Source organism: Panicum virgatum, chromosome 9K (assembly GCF_016808335.1).
Source record: "Panicum virgatum strain AP13 chromosome 9K, P.virgatum_v5, whole genome shotgun sequence".
Classification (NCBI taxonomy): domain Eukaryota; kingdom Viridiplantae; phylum Streptophyta; class Magnoliopsida; order Poales; family Poaceae; genus Panicum; species Panicum virgatum.
Window position 1 is genome coordinate 9854276 of NC_053144.1, and position 17381 is coordinate 9871656.

General features: G+C 50.9%; 4 protein-coding genes across 5 annotated transcripts; all 4 read right to left on the bottom strand.

The window, feature by feature from the left end:
- Window positions 1-1128: 1128 nt before the first annotated feature.
- LOC120649990 (glucan endo-1,3-beta-D-glucosidase-like) lies at window positions 1129-3739 on the bottom strand. Of its 2 annotated transcripts, none has more exons than XM_039926945.1 (2): window positions 1680-3739; window positions 1129-1575 (listed from the first exon to the last, which is right to left on the bottom strand). In XM_039926945.1, exons 1-2 carry the CDS (start codon window positions 1747-1749, stop codon window positions 1298-1300), a joined length of 348 nt encoding a protein of 115 aa, XP_039782879.1. In that variant the 5' UTR covers window positions 1750-3739; the 3' UTR covers window positions 1129-1297. The 2 variants fall into 2 exon arrangements, with proteins under 2 accessions (XP_039782879.1, XP_039782878.1); XM_039926944.1 differs by having other exon boundaries at window positions 1129-1578; window positions 1680-3664.
- A 551-nt stretch (window positions 3740-4290) lies between these two features.
- On the bottom strand, window positions 4291-7332 carry LOC120649989. The gene is made up of 4 exons (XM_039926943.1): window positions 7059-7332; window positions 6893-6960; window positions 6185-6306; window positions 4291-5168 (listed from the first exon to the last, which is right to left on the bottom strand). Exons 1-4 carry the CDS (start codon window positions 7180-7182, stop codon window positions 4634-4636), a joined length of 849 nt encoding a protein of 282 aa, XP_039782877.1. The 5' UTR covers window positions 7183-7332; the 3' UTR covers window positions 4291-4633.
- Window positions 7333-7951: 619 nt separating this feature from the next.
- LOC120648518 (AT-hook motif nuclear-localized protein 23-like) lies at window positions 7952-8722 on the bottom strand. Its single transcript, XM_039925278.1, has one exon. The coding sequence runs from the start codon at window positions 8658-8660 to the stop codon at window positions 8043-8045; it is 618 nt and encodes a 205-aa protein (XP_039781212.1). The 5' UTR covers window positions 8661-8722; the 3' UTR covers window positions 7952-8042.
- A 5922-nt stretch (window positions 8723-14644) lies between these two features.
- Window positions 14645-15942, bottom strand: LOC120648519 (mitogen-activated protein kinase kinase 9-like). Its single transcript, XM_039925280.1, has one exon. The coding sequence runs from the start codon at window positions 15841-15843 to the stop codon at window positions 14848-14850; it is 996 nt and encodes a 331-aa protein (XP_039781214.1). The 5' UTR covers window positions 15844-15942; the 3' UTR covers window positions 14645-14847.
- Window positions 15943-17381: the final 1439 nt, after the last annotated feature.

Genomic DNA, 17381 nt, shown 5'->3' on the forward strand with positions numbered 1-17381 from the left:
AAGAAAATGTGAAAAAATAAGGGGAAATGAATATCTATAAAATATTTACTAAAAGAAAAAAAGAAAAAGAAAAAGTATGAAGGAAGCAAGGTCGGAACAAGGAAAAAGTATGAAAGAAGCAAGCAACATAGAAGAGAAGAAAAGAGAAACAAAATAAGAAGAAGAAAAGAAAATAAGAAAACTATTGGTTGATGGACTCAAAGCATACGTACGGCAACTACTGACTACACAATAGAGAATCAGTAAACAAATATATATTAGACTTCTTGCGCTAAGTAATATTTGGCCGAATTAGTTTCACCAAATCCTTCAGGTGATGGATCATTGATTTGTGTCACGCGGGCGACATATAGCCGCTGAGGGACAAGGTACCCCAAGAATTCTAAATCACTTGAACAGACGACCCGAATTTTAGAAGTCTGAATGGATGGATGTGCTTTGCTCACAATGGTAAATTGCCTAAAAATATAGCTTAGATAATGTAAGAGAGTCAGACTCTAATCTTATATAGTTTTGAGCTAAAAATATATAAAGATCAAGTCAGATTGTGAAGAGACCATTAATTCCATAATCCGATACCACCCTATGCCCCTGTGAAAATGCATAAGCGGATGCAGTGATCTTGCACTTGAGTCATCAGCCGATACACCGGGCGTGCGTGAACAGAGTTCGTCTACCCAAATTAGTCCGTTGTTCTAGGTCTTGTACCACCGTCAATGCGGTGTGGTGTTTTTATAATTCTGCATCTTCAGGGTTCTCTTAAGATTGCGTCATTATAGTTTTTTTCTTAATGAAATACATGCATGAGCATGCTCGTGAAAATACAGGGCCGGAAATGACTCGATGGCCTTCATTCAATAAGGCATCAACGTGAACTAGTTTTCGTTATATCATAGCATTCTAGATTATGTTGTTCAACTTTGGTCGCGACTTGGTCCAATAGATTTATGAATGCCTGCTGCTGCTGGAGAAAGAATTGCAACAATACTCGCTACATGATGTACAGAGATCAAAGCCGCTGGAACGAACAAGTCGCACACAAATCGATCCGTATGTATGGTCTGGTGATGTATGACAAGGCAGACTCTGATAGATTTTAAAGTATTAATTACGAAACAAATGACCAAGTCATCGGAAACCAACCAATCAAACTGTATTATATGAGCTGGTGATCATGCATGTTATGGCACTCTAAGCATCAGCTGCAGCAGCAGCACTGCACAGTTTTCGTTCAGCTAAAGTAAGTTGGACACAATGCAAGACAGCAGTTGCAAGAGAAGTAGCCGGCGATCATCTACTAGTAGTAGGTGCAGGATCCATAGCTGGGATCGGAGCGCACCACGAGCGCCGAGTTGTTGAAGTAGCAATTCCAGGGGTGCCTGCCGTTGGCGGCGTAGTAGAGGTTCATGGCGACGGCGGCGCGGGACACCAGGCTGTCCGGGTAGTAGCACGGCCCGCCCTTCTGGATCACGGCGCAGCTCACCTGGGAGCACGCGTAGTTGAGGTTCAGCAGCAGGACCTGGTTGGAGGCCGAGGGCTTGGCGACGCACCACGTCTTCTGCGCATCCGCGACACCTGCTGCAATCACACAGTTCAGAAAGACAGCCAGGGCCGGCTTCAGAAACCGATCGCAGGAGAAGGGATGAGATTGAGCATCATCGATTGGTGAATTTATTTACCTGAGGTGAAGCAGAGGAGCATAAGCCCCATGGAGAAGAGCAGCAGCGACGCCGGTGACTGAGCTGTCATCTTGCCGGAGCTGGAGCTGTGGAGACAGATCAGGCGGGGCGCTCTGCCTGAAGTTTCTCCCGTTCCTTTATAAAGAGGAGAAGATGCCCGCCTTGTTCGAGTAGAGTCGAGTAGGTGTCTACCACTACCAGTGACACGGGACTTTGCTTGCACTTTGCATTGCTTGCTGGATGCTCATGTGACCCCATCGACACATGTCTTTGCCTTGCACCCAAGGAAACCTGCCATGTGCTTCTGCTTCGGCTCAAATGCTCAATACCAGAATTCTTTCTGCTCTGGCAGCTGGCATCTCACTCACACAAGCGTCTATGAACTCTGCAGTGCAGTGACCTTTCTTGTGGATCCCGATCCACACGGCACAGCACATTTTAGCCCGCATTGACCAACTCCAGCTTTCCTTCCTCCGACCCCAGTTTTTATGATGTATGCGAGTACTGAAAACAGGTTGCAAAATTCTTCCAAATGTGAGTTCACTTTCCTACTATCTATTTATATGCCCAGCAGAGCAGCGTTCGTATCTCCTCTTTAGTACCCAGCCTTGTTCTTCCAAATGTGTTCTACAAGCACAATTGCACAAACATACTGCATGCTAGAACAAAAGCATGAGATGATAATTACCAAATGATGAATGCATTACTCCACCCATGTGGGTCTGGCTGGGTTCCATAACCACCAATGAGGATGGAGGTAAATCCAGAATTGCCCGTAAAAGATGTTCAACATACCTTGCTTTGTTCCTCCTTGTCATTACACCTTTTCTGATTGCCTTTGCTCCTGCTCTTATTCTCATCCACATTTTCCCCCTTGCCCTGCGAAACTAATTTTTGTCCACTTTGCATCGAAAGATTCAATTGGTTTCAGCCAGATACATCTATTTTCAACATTTGGAATCCTTGCCTCTGGAAGAAAGAAAAAGTTGCTTATACACAAACCTCACCATCCAAAATCAGTACAGACACCACATGAGAGAAATCTTCCCATGGCACACAATACTTCTCAACTGAAGCCAAGCCACAAGCAACCAACATTAAACACATGATTCCCTGTCATGTATGTCTACCATTGCGGGTTGCATCTGACTAACAGAAACATTCATCAGCTAACATAGACAATATAATAGCTAGTCCGCGGCTCTGTCCACAAAAACAGTCAGTAGAAGCAACCCTAGATCCTATGCGCCAGGTAGCCTGAGTTCGGTGCTATCTCCGTCTGGATTAAGCGAAAATTAGACATAAGAAACTCATTGTTAGATGCCATTGCAAGACAAAGCGCATGCTTTGCCGAAAGAACAAGCTTACCTGTGAAAAAGATATCCATACATTGGAGATGCGCACAGGAGCACTTTCTTCAGCCACACTGATGTCAGTGCTGCTTCTATTATATATGCTAGCATAAAAAGAAATGGGTAAAGCCGTAACTAGATCGACCCTATCTCTCTGCCACCAAATCGTCCATTCATTTATTATTTCAATGCTGGTAACATTAAAAAAGCAGAAAGCAACCTAACAGATTAACTTGCAATTTACACAATTATGTAATTAGGATATCATGGCATTACTGTCATTCAGTATGGATGGCAAAGCTTCAAGGGGGCTGGATGTAAAAAAGTTTGAATCAGTAGACATAGATATCTTATGCATGGCACTCTGTAAGACAACATAAATCGAGTGTGTGAGTGGTGTCTTCTATGCAATTATACGCTGCTCTCTTCCATGTTCAAGAAAAAAAAAATCGACAAATAAGGTGATTCTTTTGTGTACCATTCTGCATATGCTGATGAGATAAATGTAGAATTGATGACAGTTAAAAGAATTTTTTAAAAAATATAACATTCTTCTGTGTACCCTTCTGCATATGCTGATGAGATAAATGTAGAATTGACCACAGTTAAAAGAACTTTTTTTTAAAAAAATCATGTAGTTAAAAGTTTAACCGAAAGGTACACACGGGTTTGGAAACTATAATAACTTATACAAGCATAAACATTCCACAACCTGTTGAAAACACGGGACATGTCATCAGCACGCTAGATTTCCATATGTGGGTTTTCATATGGAAAACCACGAAAAGAATATTAATAGCAGCCAAATTCACATGACAGATATTCAATTTTCTATCTTCCATTGACCAAAACATCATGTGTGTGCATATTTTCTCGACTGGTTCACTTTAAGGACATCTGGCCACTTTCTACATGCCTACCTAATTGTTCTTTTTTTTTTGTGGCTTGTGGAAAAGGCAAGTAGAAGATAAACAATGGTATAAAGAAACAGCAACAATGTTGAGTTATTTACCAGCATAATACTTTCATAGTTAGTCATACATAGCGTATGGAAAAGCTCATATATACATGATGATACTTGATACTTGGCACCTACAATAGTCAAAACATAGTTGGGCAGAGCAAAAGATTTTTCTCATGAAAAAACAAACAGTATTTCACGAGGCAAAATATCAGTTTGTACCAATCCCATTTTAAATTTGGAGGATTGTTAGGCGCAGAAGAATGTAAGCAGACAAAACAATAGACGAGCAGTTGAGTTTTTTCACCTATTCACAATCCTCACATCATATTATTACCATATAATCTTTCAAGTGCTGTACAGTTTTGACATGAAATCAAGGAACACAACACAATGGAATCACGTTATGTACATATATTAGTGCATTCACATATATATAAGGCGCTCTCATAGTCTCATGTGCACGCAGGAGACTATACAATACATACAAAATCAACACCAACGACTTGTATGGTAAGGCAGGCAAAACAAGCTCCTACCATTCTTCTTCAATTCAGTGAGAGGATTTCACACTTCTCGCTTATAATGGGTCATGTTACATGAAGATCTGAAGAGGGAGGGCAACCGCATTTATCAGTTGCTCACTCACTAAACACAAGTACAACATCCGGCAGTGAAGCCCCAAATACCTGGGCTAGCGCCAGCTTCTGCCTCTTGTTCAGTCTAGAAAAGTCTTGTCCCCTGCGGGTGTCACCATTCAATAGCTTGCGCCCATCGTCTACTGCTTTCCTTCTCAGGGAGCACAGCTGTGCCGACGCTTCTGCTGTAACAGCGCCATCAGCCTCAGCTTCCGCCTCATCTGCTCCCCAGTCCAACTCGTCATCATCAGTCATGCCCTTTGATGCCTCGCCAAGGGCTTCGCAGCTTCCATCTTTGGTGGGCGCACAGTCCGAGTCACTGCTCCCGCCCCACCATTTCTTAGTTTCACAGGACAAGCCAGATGATGGGAATCCGTACTTGAAATCATCCATGTAGCTTGGAATGGCTTTGGCTTGGCTACCATGCGCCAAGCTAACTGACGCATTTTGTTTAACCGCTGGGGGTGAAACCGAAACTTGCCCTGCCTTAGAACTGCCCTGTTGAGATTTTGCCACTCCTTGGGAAGTGTTCGTTGACCTATTAGCATGCCCAGTCCAATCCAAGTGTCAAATGAATGATGCAATTTGTTTCTTCAGTATAACATATCATCATATGATCCATGCACAGTGCAGATGTACTACTCTGGGGAAAAATGGGGTACACAAAAAAAATTCATTTAACAAAACATGAAGCTGCTTTTCTAGATCGGAGAGACGCGGACAGGCGAGTGGTCTGGTCATCATCAGGTCTACCTGGTAACAACCGCCCTACAAGCCCTAAGAAAGCAGATGGGCAGTAGAAAGCTGAATCATGAACCACTACAAAACACACTTTATGCAATGCAAAGTCATCTTCCAGTTTACATCCATATGCACAGCCATCGAGTCTCAAGTGCTCACAACACAATTTACCAAAGTAGTGATTTGACTAAACAAGGACAAAAGTAAAGATAAAAAAACCACATTCATGCAGATAATTAGTTTAGTTTACATGAAACGGTGAAACATAAATGCATCAACACACTTCCCAACCTATTCTCAAGCAAAGCTGCGCAGAAATCAATCGTGGAGACATTTACCTTATACTGATGTTGAAAATATCACTGTTCAAAGAGTTCATAGAAACCTCCTACTTGCTGAGTTTCTGGGCACACTGGTTGTGCTATAAAGCACCACAATGAAACAACAACTGCGATAGTTTTAGTGATACAAGAGCCATATGTACGATAGCTCTTAATTGCTCAACTAGATAGAGACATCAGACAACATAGCAATATACGACCGTACTATACTTCTTTTGTAGGAATATAAAAACTTAAATTGTTAAATTATGCTGATGTGTCAAACCTGACACAGAATTAGTTACATGACTGAAACAACATTGCGCTTCAGGCATATGTTTTCAACAATACTTCAGTATATTTCATAGGTTTTTATTTAAAGTGGCACTATCAAGTGGCGTTGAACACTCAGTAAGACAACTGCATGAGCCTACTCAAGCTTTGCAGAGCGTGAGAAGTAGGCAGGGAGGGAGGGAGGGAGAGCTTTACTCACGCTACTGATGAACCAGATGGGCTGAAAGCCTTTTGTTTTGCAATTTTTGACAACTCAAGAAGCTCCTTGGCTTTCTCTCTTTCAGGACCTTTTGTGTCGTCACCAGCTTTCCCAGAAACAAGCTACAAGTACGATGATTTAAGTAAAATTACAAATGACTAGACAGAGTCAGAAATACAAGTTGTTGTAAGCAGCGCGACAACATTTCCTCAAGAAGCTGCACATTAATGTACATTGGAATTTAAGTTATCCTCAGATGAGATTATCATATGTGGCAATGAATCTTATTCATGAGGAACAGCTAAGTTGTTGTTCTATGTGCAAGTCACGTGTGTGTTCCAGAAATAGAGAAAGATCAAACATCTGAATCAATTCAGAGCCTGTGCATCAACATGATTCCAGGCATTGGACACTTGGACTGGGGTTTGGTGCTTTGGTAAAGACTAATTGAAAGGTATACATATGCGGTACTCTGTGAAGACAGATGAGGTGTCGATAACTCGATATTGTTGGTATGTTTCTTTTTTTTTTTGGGGCAAAGCTGGTCAATCCAAATTCAGAGCTTGTGCATCATATGGGCAACGCAAGTTGTGCAAGTAGGAAAGTGTGCCAAAAACATCACAGGTAAAACGCATTTTAATTCCCTCTTGTTACCACAGGGTCTAGAGGCGTACGAAAATTTAGGTGCCGAAGCAACGAGCTTGTTACCTTTCGATACGGCCACCGAACAATCCCGTGGCTGCGGCAAATCCTCTTCAAGACACTGGTGCAGACTCCTGCAGACGGGACGAGCAGGCGGGGCGAGACCGTGAGCGGGATGGAAGCAGCGCGGCGCGAGAGAGACAGAGAGGGGGGCAGGGGCGGGGGGCCATACCGAGGATGGAGGCTGCCTCGGCGATGGGGAGCGAGAAGAGCTTGGAGATCTCCTCGTAGGACAGCGAGACCCTAGTGGGCTTGGGCAGGGCCTGGGGCTGGGGCGCCGGGGCGTTGGAGGCCATCCGCGAGGCGGTGATTTGACGCGGGAAGCAGCGAACCGAATCGACGAAGCGGTGAGGAGGAGGAAGCGGCGGCGGGGGGGGAGCACGGCACGGATCGGACAATTGCTGGCTCGCTCGATTCGCTCGCTTTGGTGGTTTAGGATGGTGGATTGATTCGGGAGGGAGGAGGGGAACGTGGTGGGCCCCATTGGGTGAACCCTGATTGATTACAGGCCATGACCGGGCTGGAATTGCCAAGTCAGTCAGTCAGGCCCGGTCAAGTCATGTCTCGCTCGTGTTATTAGGTTTTCGGCCGGGCTCCTTCCTTGCTAAAAAGCTAGTTCGGCCAGCCCAGCCCAGATTTTTTTCTCTTGGCTATTTCTTTATTTTCCCCCCCTCTAAAAGTAGACTATTTCTTTCTTTTTGATACAAGAGTTGTCCCAAATGGATGAAGGTTTTTGCCTACAAATTATTTTTTAAAAAAAAAACAGGCCACCCGTCCTGCCCCATTTCACTGAAACAAAGCAAATTAACGTTCTAAAGCGTGTTGAGTACATTTCATCACACACCCGTCACCACAGATCGGCTCACCGGCACCATGCGACGAGAGCTACGACGACGCCAGTGGAAAGCACATACAAGTCGCAACGTACTACGGCTAGAAGTCCGTGTCACCCTCATGCGTGATCAGTTCCCAGAACACAAGCCGTACATCCAGCATTCTACGCTCAATCTGCACAGAAGCTTGAAATCATCTGAAATCCCAAAAGCAAAGCAACTCCGCTCTGGCTAGCGAGAACAGCTCAAGACGCACGCAATGAGATGCATGTTTCATCTATAATCTATTCAATTAAAATTCAAACATCGATGAGCCCTTTAATTTAATTGATTTCCCTCGGCGCGGCGCTCGGCAAGATCTTATTGGCGCCCAGGCCCAGCTGCTGCTGCTGCTGTTGCTGCTTTGGGCACACCGGCCAGCCGCGGTGTCCATGCACGGGCTCCTCCCCCTTGAGCAACGGCAGCCTGTCCAGCGCCGCTGCGACAAACGTGGCCACCACGACCACCACCGGCCCGGCGGCCACCAGCCCCCCCGGCGCGACGGCGCCGCCCAGCACGGTGCCCCGTGGCCCTGCCAGGAACACCGCCGTCCCCGCCGCGCCGGGGCTGGGGAAAGGGAAGAAGCAGCCGGCCAGGCCCAGTATCTCCGTGGTGCCGCGGAGCACCAGCGCGGCGGCGGCGGGGTCCCGGAGCACGACGTCGGCGACGCGGCCGGCCGCGCCCAGCACCAGCGCGCCCCGCCGCCCGCGCCGCGCGAACGCGGCGACGCACGAGAGGACGTCGCGGCCCGGGGGCACCTCCAGGACGTGGGCGCGCATCGCGCTGGGGCACTCATGCTGTGCGATCACCACCGGCGGCCCGCTGGGCACGGGCCTGCGCCGCGGCAGGTGGTGCTGGCGGCCCGCCGTCGTCGTCCTCGCCGCGGTGGTCTTGGAGGCCATCACGCCGCCCGGGCGCACGCGGCACGTCCGATCCGACCCGGTCCTTGCAGATGGTGATCCACGATGAGGGCCGGGGTGAGGTCGGGTTAGTTTGTCGTTGGCTTTTAAAGGGTTAGGTGCCCGGGCAGGCAGCAGAACTAAGCAGAGGCTGTTGGTTAGCAAGGCAAATAAGCGTGACACAGTTTACTAGTCTATCTCTGATGGAGATAAGCTCGAACATCCTAACAAGCTCCCAACTGTCACGGTCCAACTAACATTCCTTAATCATTTTCTGATAGGGCAGAGCACAGAAGCAGGTGCCATCAGTTAGTGATCTTCCTGTGCAATGTCATGTCATGTAAAATCGATTTGTACTAGAAACCAGGCGCGGCTTTGCCGCGCCCTGTGATGGTGCTTAGCCACTGTTTTGCACTATATAATCCTAATGTATATATTCATGCCTTAAGACCATATTGGATGACCTTGATGTGACTATATAAAGTTATTTCTGTTTATTATGTCGTCAAGCATGCACACAAAGGCAATTCCATATATTTTGTCAACATATTATTTGGAAAATATTGTTCACGTAAATGGTCATTTAGCATGTTTGCACACCACTTAAACGCTACACAGTGGTACATCTTTTTAGTATGTGAGATTGCTGTGTGTGCTTCATCAGATTAGAGCTTCTCCTCCGTGTCAACTCGGCGGCTCAGCTCGGACATTAACCAGGGAGTTAATTCCTTGAATGCCATCAAAATTTATATCAATCCCTTCAATGCCACTGAAAATTAAGCTATCCCTTTGTTGCCATCAAAATTTAATGTTTTATCCCTTCAATGCCATTCCGTTCAATTCTGCTGTTAACCTAACGGAAGCTACTGCGGACCCCATGTGTAAGTGAAAGGGAGGACTAAGGCCTCTGCTTGCGCCGCACCCCAACAGCGCCTCAGCTTGCTCCGCCCCGCCGCGCCATGGCCCCTGCTCCTCCTCCCTCCCTCCTTCCCCCCGGCGCGCTGCGCCGCTCCGCCATGGACCGCAGCCCGCCAGCAGCCGAGCTCGCGCAGGGCCGCCCGCCCGCACGCGCACCGAGCTCCGGTCACCGGCGGAGGGAGCAGAGATGGGGCGCGGCGCCGAGGAAGGAGGCGCGGCGCGGCGAGGTGAGCTGGCCGTGGCGCCCCGAGGCGAGCCGATGGGCAGAGGTCGAGGCAGGCCGAGCTCGAGCGCCCCCGAGCTCCAGGGAGGGCGTCGTGTGCGCTGCTGCCGTCGAGGCCACTCCGAATCGGCCGGGCCGCCGCGCTATGGCCCTGCTCGCCGGAGGAGGACGCGGCCGGGTGCCGCCGCCGCAAAGAGCCTCCACCGCCGCCCCCATAGTGACGCGCCGCCTGCTGAAGCCGTCGCGCGGCCACGGCCAGGTGGGAGCGGAAGCAGGCCTCTGCGCGCTCGCCGGCCGCTGCTCCGCTCCGGATCCGGCCGCCTGCCATGGAAGGAAAGGAGGAGGGGCCGGCCGCGCGCCACTCCGGATCCGGCGCCGGCGAGGGTGGGCGGAGAGGGAGGGAGGGGGCAGAGGGTCGGCGGCGCCCCGATCCAGTCGCCGGCGAGGGAGGGGGAGGACCGTCCCCGGCGATGGGTGAGGGAACGCCGGCGAGGGAGGGGGAGGAGCGCCGGCGGCCGGCCCGCGTCGTGCCTCCGCGCGGAGAGGGAGCAGGGAGGGCGCCGGTCACGAGCGCCATGGGGGCCGGCCGCGCGCCCCGCCATGGCGGGATAGAGGAGCTGTGGCGCGCCGGGGGGAGGGAGGGAGGAGGAGCAGGGGCCATGGCGCGGCGGGGCGGAGGGAGCGGAGGTGCTGTTGGGGGTGCGGCGCGAGCAGAGGCCTTAGCCCTCCCTTTCACTTACACGTGGGGTCCGCAGCAGCTTCCGTTAGGTTAACAGCAGAATTGAACGGAATGGCATTGAAGGGATAAAACATTAAATTTTGATGGCAACAAAGGGATAGCTTAATTTTCAGTGGCATTGAAGGGATTGATATAAATTTTGATGGCATTCAAGGAATTAACTCTTAACCAGGAGGGAGGGAGAATCGTATGGTAGAATTGGAGCGAAATGGTAAGTTTTAGAAATGCTAGAAACTTGTTTCATGAAGCGGTGTGGCAGTGGTCCGGCAGGGGATCTATTCCTCGCACGCTACCGGCGCGCAAGCTATCACAGAAGGGAGGTTCCCTTGGACCCACGCATTGTTCTTCTTCAACCTCGAGCCTGCGATGGTGGTTAGGCCGGGGTTAGGGGAGGAGCTTGCCGGGTGTTGTGGTGTCCGTCGCAAGCCATCAGTTCAATATGATAAGCAAAGGCATGTAAAGAATATTAAAGTTTTTGCTTCCTCCATGGAGACCATTTTCACAATTATGTATCAAAATTAACAGTAGCACATACTCCATCCATCCCAATTATTAATTGTTTTAATTTTTTTAGATACATATTTTGTTTTATGTATTTCCACAGAGCTTGAATAGCGCCATGCGTCTGTGGGAAGCTCAGCCCCAAATCCCAATCCAATGAATTGTTGTCTTCTTTATTTCTGAAAGAAGAATTGCCTTCGCATCATGGCTACAAGATTACCCGTAAACTTAATATTTTCTCATCTTCTTGCCCTTGAATTGAGATGTCCTGTACAATCTTCTTCAACTCGTAATCAGTTTTCAGTATTGGACGCAACCGTTAGCTGTACAAATTTATCAAGGTCTTGCACTCAATTTCTTGGCTTCTCGACCATAGACCAATATGGTATGAATGAGGAAACAAGTAACGAAATGGTGATCTGCATGAAAGAGTTTATCCCATGGGTACGCACCTCTGCCTTCGTCCCGTTGCCGTGCAGCCGTCGAGTCGCCACCGCCTCCACCCGCAGAGGAGGCCCCAGATTTGGGTGGTGGCGGGCACAAGCAGGGGCCAGGCGCACCGGCGTAGCGGCTCGCCGCGGGCTGGCCGCCGTAGCACGTTGTGTTCACGGGAAGCTCTCCTCAGGTGGGCAGCGGATGCGCTGGACCTCCATGTGCGCGGTCCTCTGTGCTTGGGGCCCTGCGAGGCGCGTCAGCAACCATCCCGCACGCCAGGCTCCCTCTCCCGGCGGCCGGCCCTCCCCGCAAGACGTCCTCCCCGGCGACGTCCTCCTGCCGGAGCTCGGGCCCTTCCTGGTGCCGCACGGCCTCCTCCCCTGTCCGCCGTCGCTCTCTATCGCCAGATCCGCCGCGTCAGTCGGCGCGAACGGGTACGGGTGGGCGGGCGAGGTCAGTGTCGGCAGGCGTGGGCGGCGTTGGCGTGCTGCGGGCCACGGCTGCGGCGCGGGCCATGGACGAGCAGGCCAAGGCGGCGGCCGGCGGGGCGGGCCACGGTGGGCGCGGGCGGCATCAACGGCCGTGCAGGCCAAGGCGGGTGCGGGTGGTGTCGGCAGGCGAGCAGGCCAAGGCGCGAGCGGGCGCCGGCGGCGTGGTTCACTACGACCAGGATCCTGGCTTGATTCGTCGCCGTGCCCTCCGCACGTCGAGGTCGAGGGAGCTCCCTGATGGTTCTAGAATAGCCGGAGGAAGAAGCTGCAGAGGTTGCATCCGATCGTTAGCATGGGAACGGACGGTTGAGAAAATTCGGGTGACGTGGCTCATCCTGCGCTCGATTTTGGCCCGATCCAGGGTGAGGTTTCGTCTATTAGAGATTTCAGCTGTCACGTGCCAGAACAGGAACTTCCAGTGCGAGAGCATCTCGAGAGATACAATTGGTAAGTTACTAGTATGGGTAACGGACCAGTCTTCATAGGTAAAAATATTTCAGACAGCCTGCTCCGGCTTTTTTTGCTTTTTGGCCCTTCTCGCGAAAGATTTTTACAAATAGACTCCTAACAAAACGAATTGCGTTTCTGGACCTCAGGAGTCGGCGCCACGACTCATGGCGCCAGTTAACACGTCTCGGCGCCATAGGTCATGGCACCAAACTGTTTGGTCCGTGGCTAAGCTGTCGCTGATGTGGCAGCCTGCTCGGCGCCGCAAAGCAGGCGCCGAGCTCGGCGCCATAAGCTACGGCGCCGAGCTGGCTTCCTACTTCTCTGCACCAATCGAGTACAGTGCCGTGCCGTGCTTTATGTCGTGCTGCTGGCTCGTTCGAGATCGGTTCAGACTCTTGATTGCATGGAGCGGTGGCCGGCTTGCCGCTTGACTACATGCGAGGTGAGGTGAGAAGCAGTTCGGACGCGACGAACTCCTGCCTACTGCCAGGATCGAAAAGAAAGATAAAAAAAAGAAGCCTACTGCCTCTAACTCCAAGGCACGGTACAAATAAAGAAAAAGAAGCATGTACCCTGGCCCGTGTTTGGATGATGGTGAAAATTTTTTTACCTAAAGGAATCTTTTACCAGGCCTCAACCTCCGCCATCCGCTCGTTCTTCTCAGGAAAACACCATGCCGGGCGCAGCATGCTCTGGACGCTCTTTTACCCGGCCAGGACGACCGCGAGCGTGTCCATGACGGCACGGCGTTCAGCGCCTTCCCGGCCTCGTCCTCCACCGCCACGGCCGTTCTCGCCTCCGAGGCCCTCCCGCCGCCTCCCCCACCGTCGTGCGTCCCGGAGGTGTTCAGGTCAAGACACAGGCAGCCAGCTCGGTGCCGTAGCTCATGGCACCGAGCTCGGCGCCATGTTTTGCGGCGCCGAGCAGGCTGCCACATCAGCGCCAGCTCAGCCACGGACTAAACAGCTTGGCGCCATGACCTATGGCGGCGAGACGTGTTAACTCGGTGCCATGAGTTGTGGCGCCGACCCTGGGTCCAGAAACGCAATTTGTTTCGCTAGGGGTCTATTTGTGAAAATCTTTCACGAGAAGGGTTAAAAAGCAAAAAATGCTGCAGCCTGCTAAACTCGGGCTTGGGATTTCGGCTTGCTCGACAGCGAGGTGAATCACCGCACGAGCAGATCGTCGTACGTGTGCAAGTACGTAAGCAGAGTGCCAGAGTCCACGGTCATTTGCCCGGCGGCCCGGGTTTGATGGAGAAGTTGATAAATTGACTTTTACATTTTTCTGGAGTGTGTATATGTCACTCGAGTGAAATTCCAGCTTTCCTCACTCTTTTTTTTGGCCGTTGGATCAAAATCTAACGACATTCTATTCGCTGTATCCAGCCAACAGTATTTTTCTCTCACACCAAACTAGCACCAGCCAGCAGTCAGCAGCCACCAGCCAGCCAGCAGTACTTTTCTCTCACAACAAATCAGCACCAGCCACCAGCCACTGCACAGTGAACAGAGTCTGATTCTCATTTATTTTCTACCTCCAGACATCTTCTAGTCTTCCAGCACCAGCTTGCCACCCACCGCCCAGCCCCACTGCCACACCTCCGGTGCGGGCGAGCTAGGGCTGTGCCAGAGCCCCTCCCGCCTCCGCCTCCCACCGTTATCGCCCCCGCCCCGACAAGGCCCAACTACCTTCATCCATCGTCCGGGCCGGCTGCGCCACCACCGCCGGCCTTGCTACTCCGAACCCACTGCCGCCGCCGAAGTTGGAGAAGAAAGGGAGGATTTGGGTAAAAAAAAGAGAGAGAGGAAATCGCTCAACTGAGTGAAAGCTTTCCCCTTTCAGTTTGTCGTAAGAAAACACAACCCCACACGCACACATGCGAGTAGATCTCAAGCCACAAACAGTACAACAAAAGACATCCACGCATTAATGAAGATAAAACCGAACGCTGGTTCCCATGTTAGCAAGAAGCCCGAGTGAGTATGGACACTGGACAAGTGACACTCATCTTAATTGTTAATTCACAAGATAATCCACATAATGGCAAGTAGCGCAAGTTCGAAATAGCAAAATCATTTCTTCAAAATAAAAAAAGTAAAATCTAGACACACAATTCACACTCAAAAAGCATATAGTTTTAATCGAGAAGAGCATGTGCAAACTTCAGTTTGTCACTGTACAATGTCAGCGACAGTTAGTAATGTACATCACTTATTTCTGTCCCTCATTTACATTTCAACTATGTGATATCTAATCCTAATCCTAACATATGTGCAACAAGAGAACTAAGCTCTAATCGGGTTTGGTCTGTGCAAATGTACATCAATCCTACAGCACCATGTACAGGTCTAACAAAAATTGGTCGTGTCTATGTGTCTGCCTCCGGCGGTCAGGTAGATGATGCCGCGCTAGCGACGGCGGGGACGAGAGCTAGGCCTCGGCGACTAGCTCTCGGAGCGCGCGCCTCGACCTGGCCACGTCCCTCCCGGCGACGAACGGGTGGGCAAGCAGCTCCGCGACGGACGCCCTCTTGCGGTAGTCCTTCTGCAGGCAGGCGGCGACGAAACTCCGGAGCTCCGGCGACGCGGCGCCGTCGGGTAGCGCGGGGGGCTCGCCGAAGCAGATGGCGCACATGAGCGCCGCCCAGTTGGGCTGCTGCCCGGCGGGGAGCAGCGGGTAACGGCCCAAGAGGAGCTCCAGGACGGTGACCCCGAGGCTCCACACGTCGGCGGCGCAGGGGTCGTAGTGCCCGCCGTGCGCCTCCGGGTCGAAGCGCTCCGGGCTCATGTACGCGGCGGTGCCCACGTAGGACGTGCAGTGGTCGCCGGCGCGGGAGAGGACCTTGGCGATGCCGAAGTCGGCGACCTTGACCTCGCCGGCCGCGGTGGCGAGGAGGTTCGCCGGCTTGATGTCGAGGTGCACGATGCGGCGGGCGTGGAGGTAGGCCAGGCCGGACAGCGCCTGCGCCGCCGCCTCCGCGAGCGCCGGCTCCGGGAACGCCCCGCGGCGGCTCCGTACGGAGTCCAGCGACCCGCCGTCCGCCAGCTCGAGGAGCAGCGCGACGTCACCCGACGCGGCCGGCAGGACGGAGTGGCACCGGACGACGAACGGCGAGGCGGTGCGACCGATGATGTCCGCCTCGGCGGCGTCGCCCTGGTGCAGGACCTTGAGCGCGTAGAGCGCGCCCGTCTCGCGGTGGCGAACCTTGTACACGGTGCCGCCGTTCCCGCGGCCCAGGACGGCGAGCCGGTCGAAGTCGGCGAGGCGGAACTGGCTGGACCGGGCCAGCGGGGTCGACGACGCGGGCGGCGGCGCGGCGAGCGGAGGGTTGGCGTGCCGGAAGGCCGGCTCCTGGACGGCGGGGCGGGACGGGACGTTGAGCGAGAGGTGGAGCGGGGGAAGCCTCTTCTCTCTTGCTAGAGCCATGGGTGATGGTACGCTTAACCAACTGTTATGTGGCTAATGACTACAGGTACTAAGTGATTAGTGTGCTATGCTACTCAGCTACTGCTTTGGGCTGGAGACTTGGAGTATTGGATCACAAACTGGCTGCTTATTTATACATATGCAATATATTGTAAGTAATCTGTAACTGTATGTGTTGCTTTCAGTCAGTCACACTCAGATTGTGATGTGTAATTCCCTTTCTTATTATTTTGTTTGCCTTTTCCGAACGAGATCTAGAAGGTGAATCTTCCATCAAGCCATGCCTGCACTTGTTACGGAAGGCTACAGTTGAAAAGAGCCTGAAATCTTTGTGGACTCTGGTTCAAACAGGACTCCAGGAGAGGGCCACGGTTGCTAGGATTCGCTTGTGAGGGCTCTTACAGGGAATATCTCCCATGGTAAATAAATATAATAAAACCGCCACTTGCTTAATTAATCAGAAGATGGATGTAGCTGCCGCCCGTCAGAGATTAACAACAATTTTTGGAAGAGTGACGTGTGAGAACGTGACCCCAGATGGTTGTAACTATAGGGCAGAAAAATATTGGGGTGCACCGGCGCCAATTGGCATTGTTAGGCGTTAATTAGAGCAAAAAGGCTAGGGAGAGATGAGAGCTCAGTATGTGCGCGCGTGAAGATGGCCATGTCAACACCAACGGTCAGCAAGCTAGCGGCTCTTGTAGGACCTACCTACCGTGCATTCCGGCGGCGACGTCTTTAGTTGAAAGAAATGTTGGGCGACGTGTGTCATCAGCCGTGCCCCAGGTTAGACTGCCACGACACGCCGTGGCACTTCAGGCGCGACCATTGTTTGGCAGCCGCCGCGTGCAGCGCATCGCGCGAACCTTATAATCCAGTTCAAAATTCGTCGGCTAAAAAAGACATACTACTTTATTAAAAATTACTCAGGCCAGTCTAAATAGAGTTTCATGAAGAATTTCATGACATTAAATATCATCAATTTTGCTGATATGGCTAAGAGAGAAGGATGATGTTTCATGAGATGTAAGAAGAGTTTCATCACCATAAATCTCATCTGGCACATTTATTTAGTTTTCAATCTAGATAATTATGCCTATATAGCGGCGGATCCAGCAGGGGGCTAGAGCCCCCCTAAGCTCCCCTAATTACACGTAAAATACTGTAGCAAAACATCAAATCACCATTAAATTTTCACACAAATCAACATCTCCATTGTTTCAGCCCCCCCTTGCCTCTCATCCTGCATCCGCCACTGTGCCTATAGAACACTTATTGAGACTAACCTCATGGTTTTCGAGTTGTTAACTTTTCTAGGAAGTTGGAACAAACCATGTACAAACTCCAAAGGACGAAAGAAATTCGAATGTATAAATAAGCACACTCGCAAACGAAATATATAAATAAGCATGCAAACAAAAAATATATAATGATATTAGCTTTTTTTCCTGGGAGCTCGGAACTGCAAAAAGGACGGACATCAATTCAAAGATATACGTGATGACTAGTAAAAGGTCTGAAAAATTGGCGTATCTATT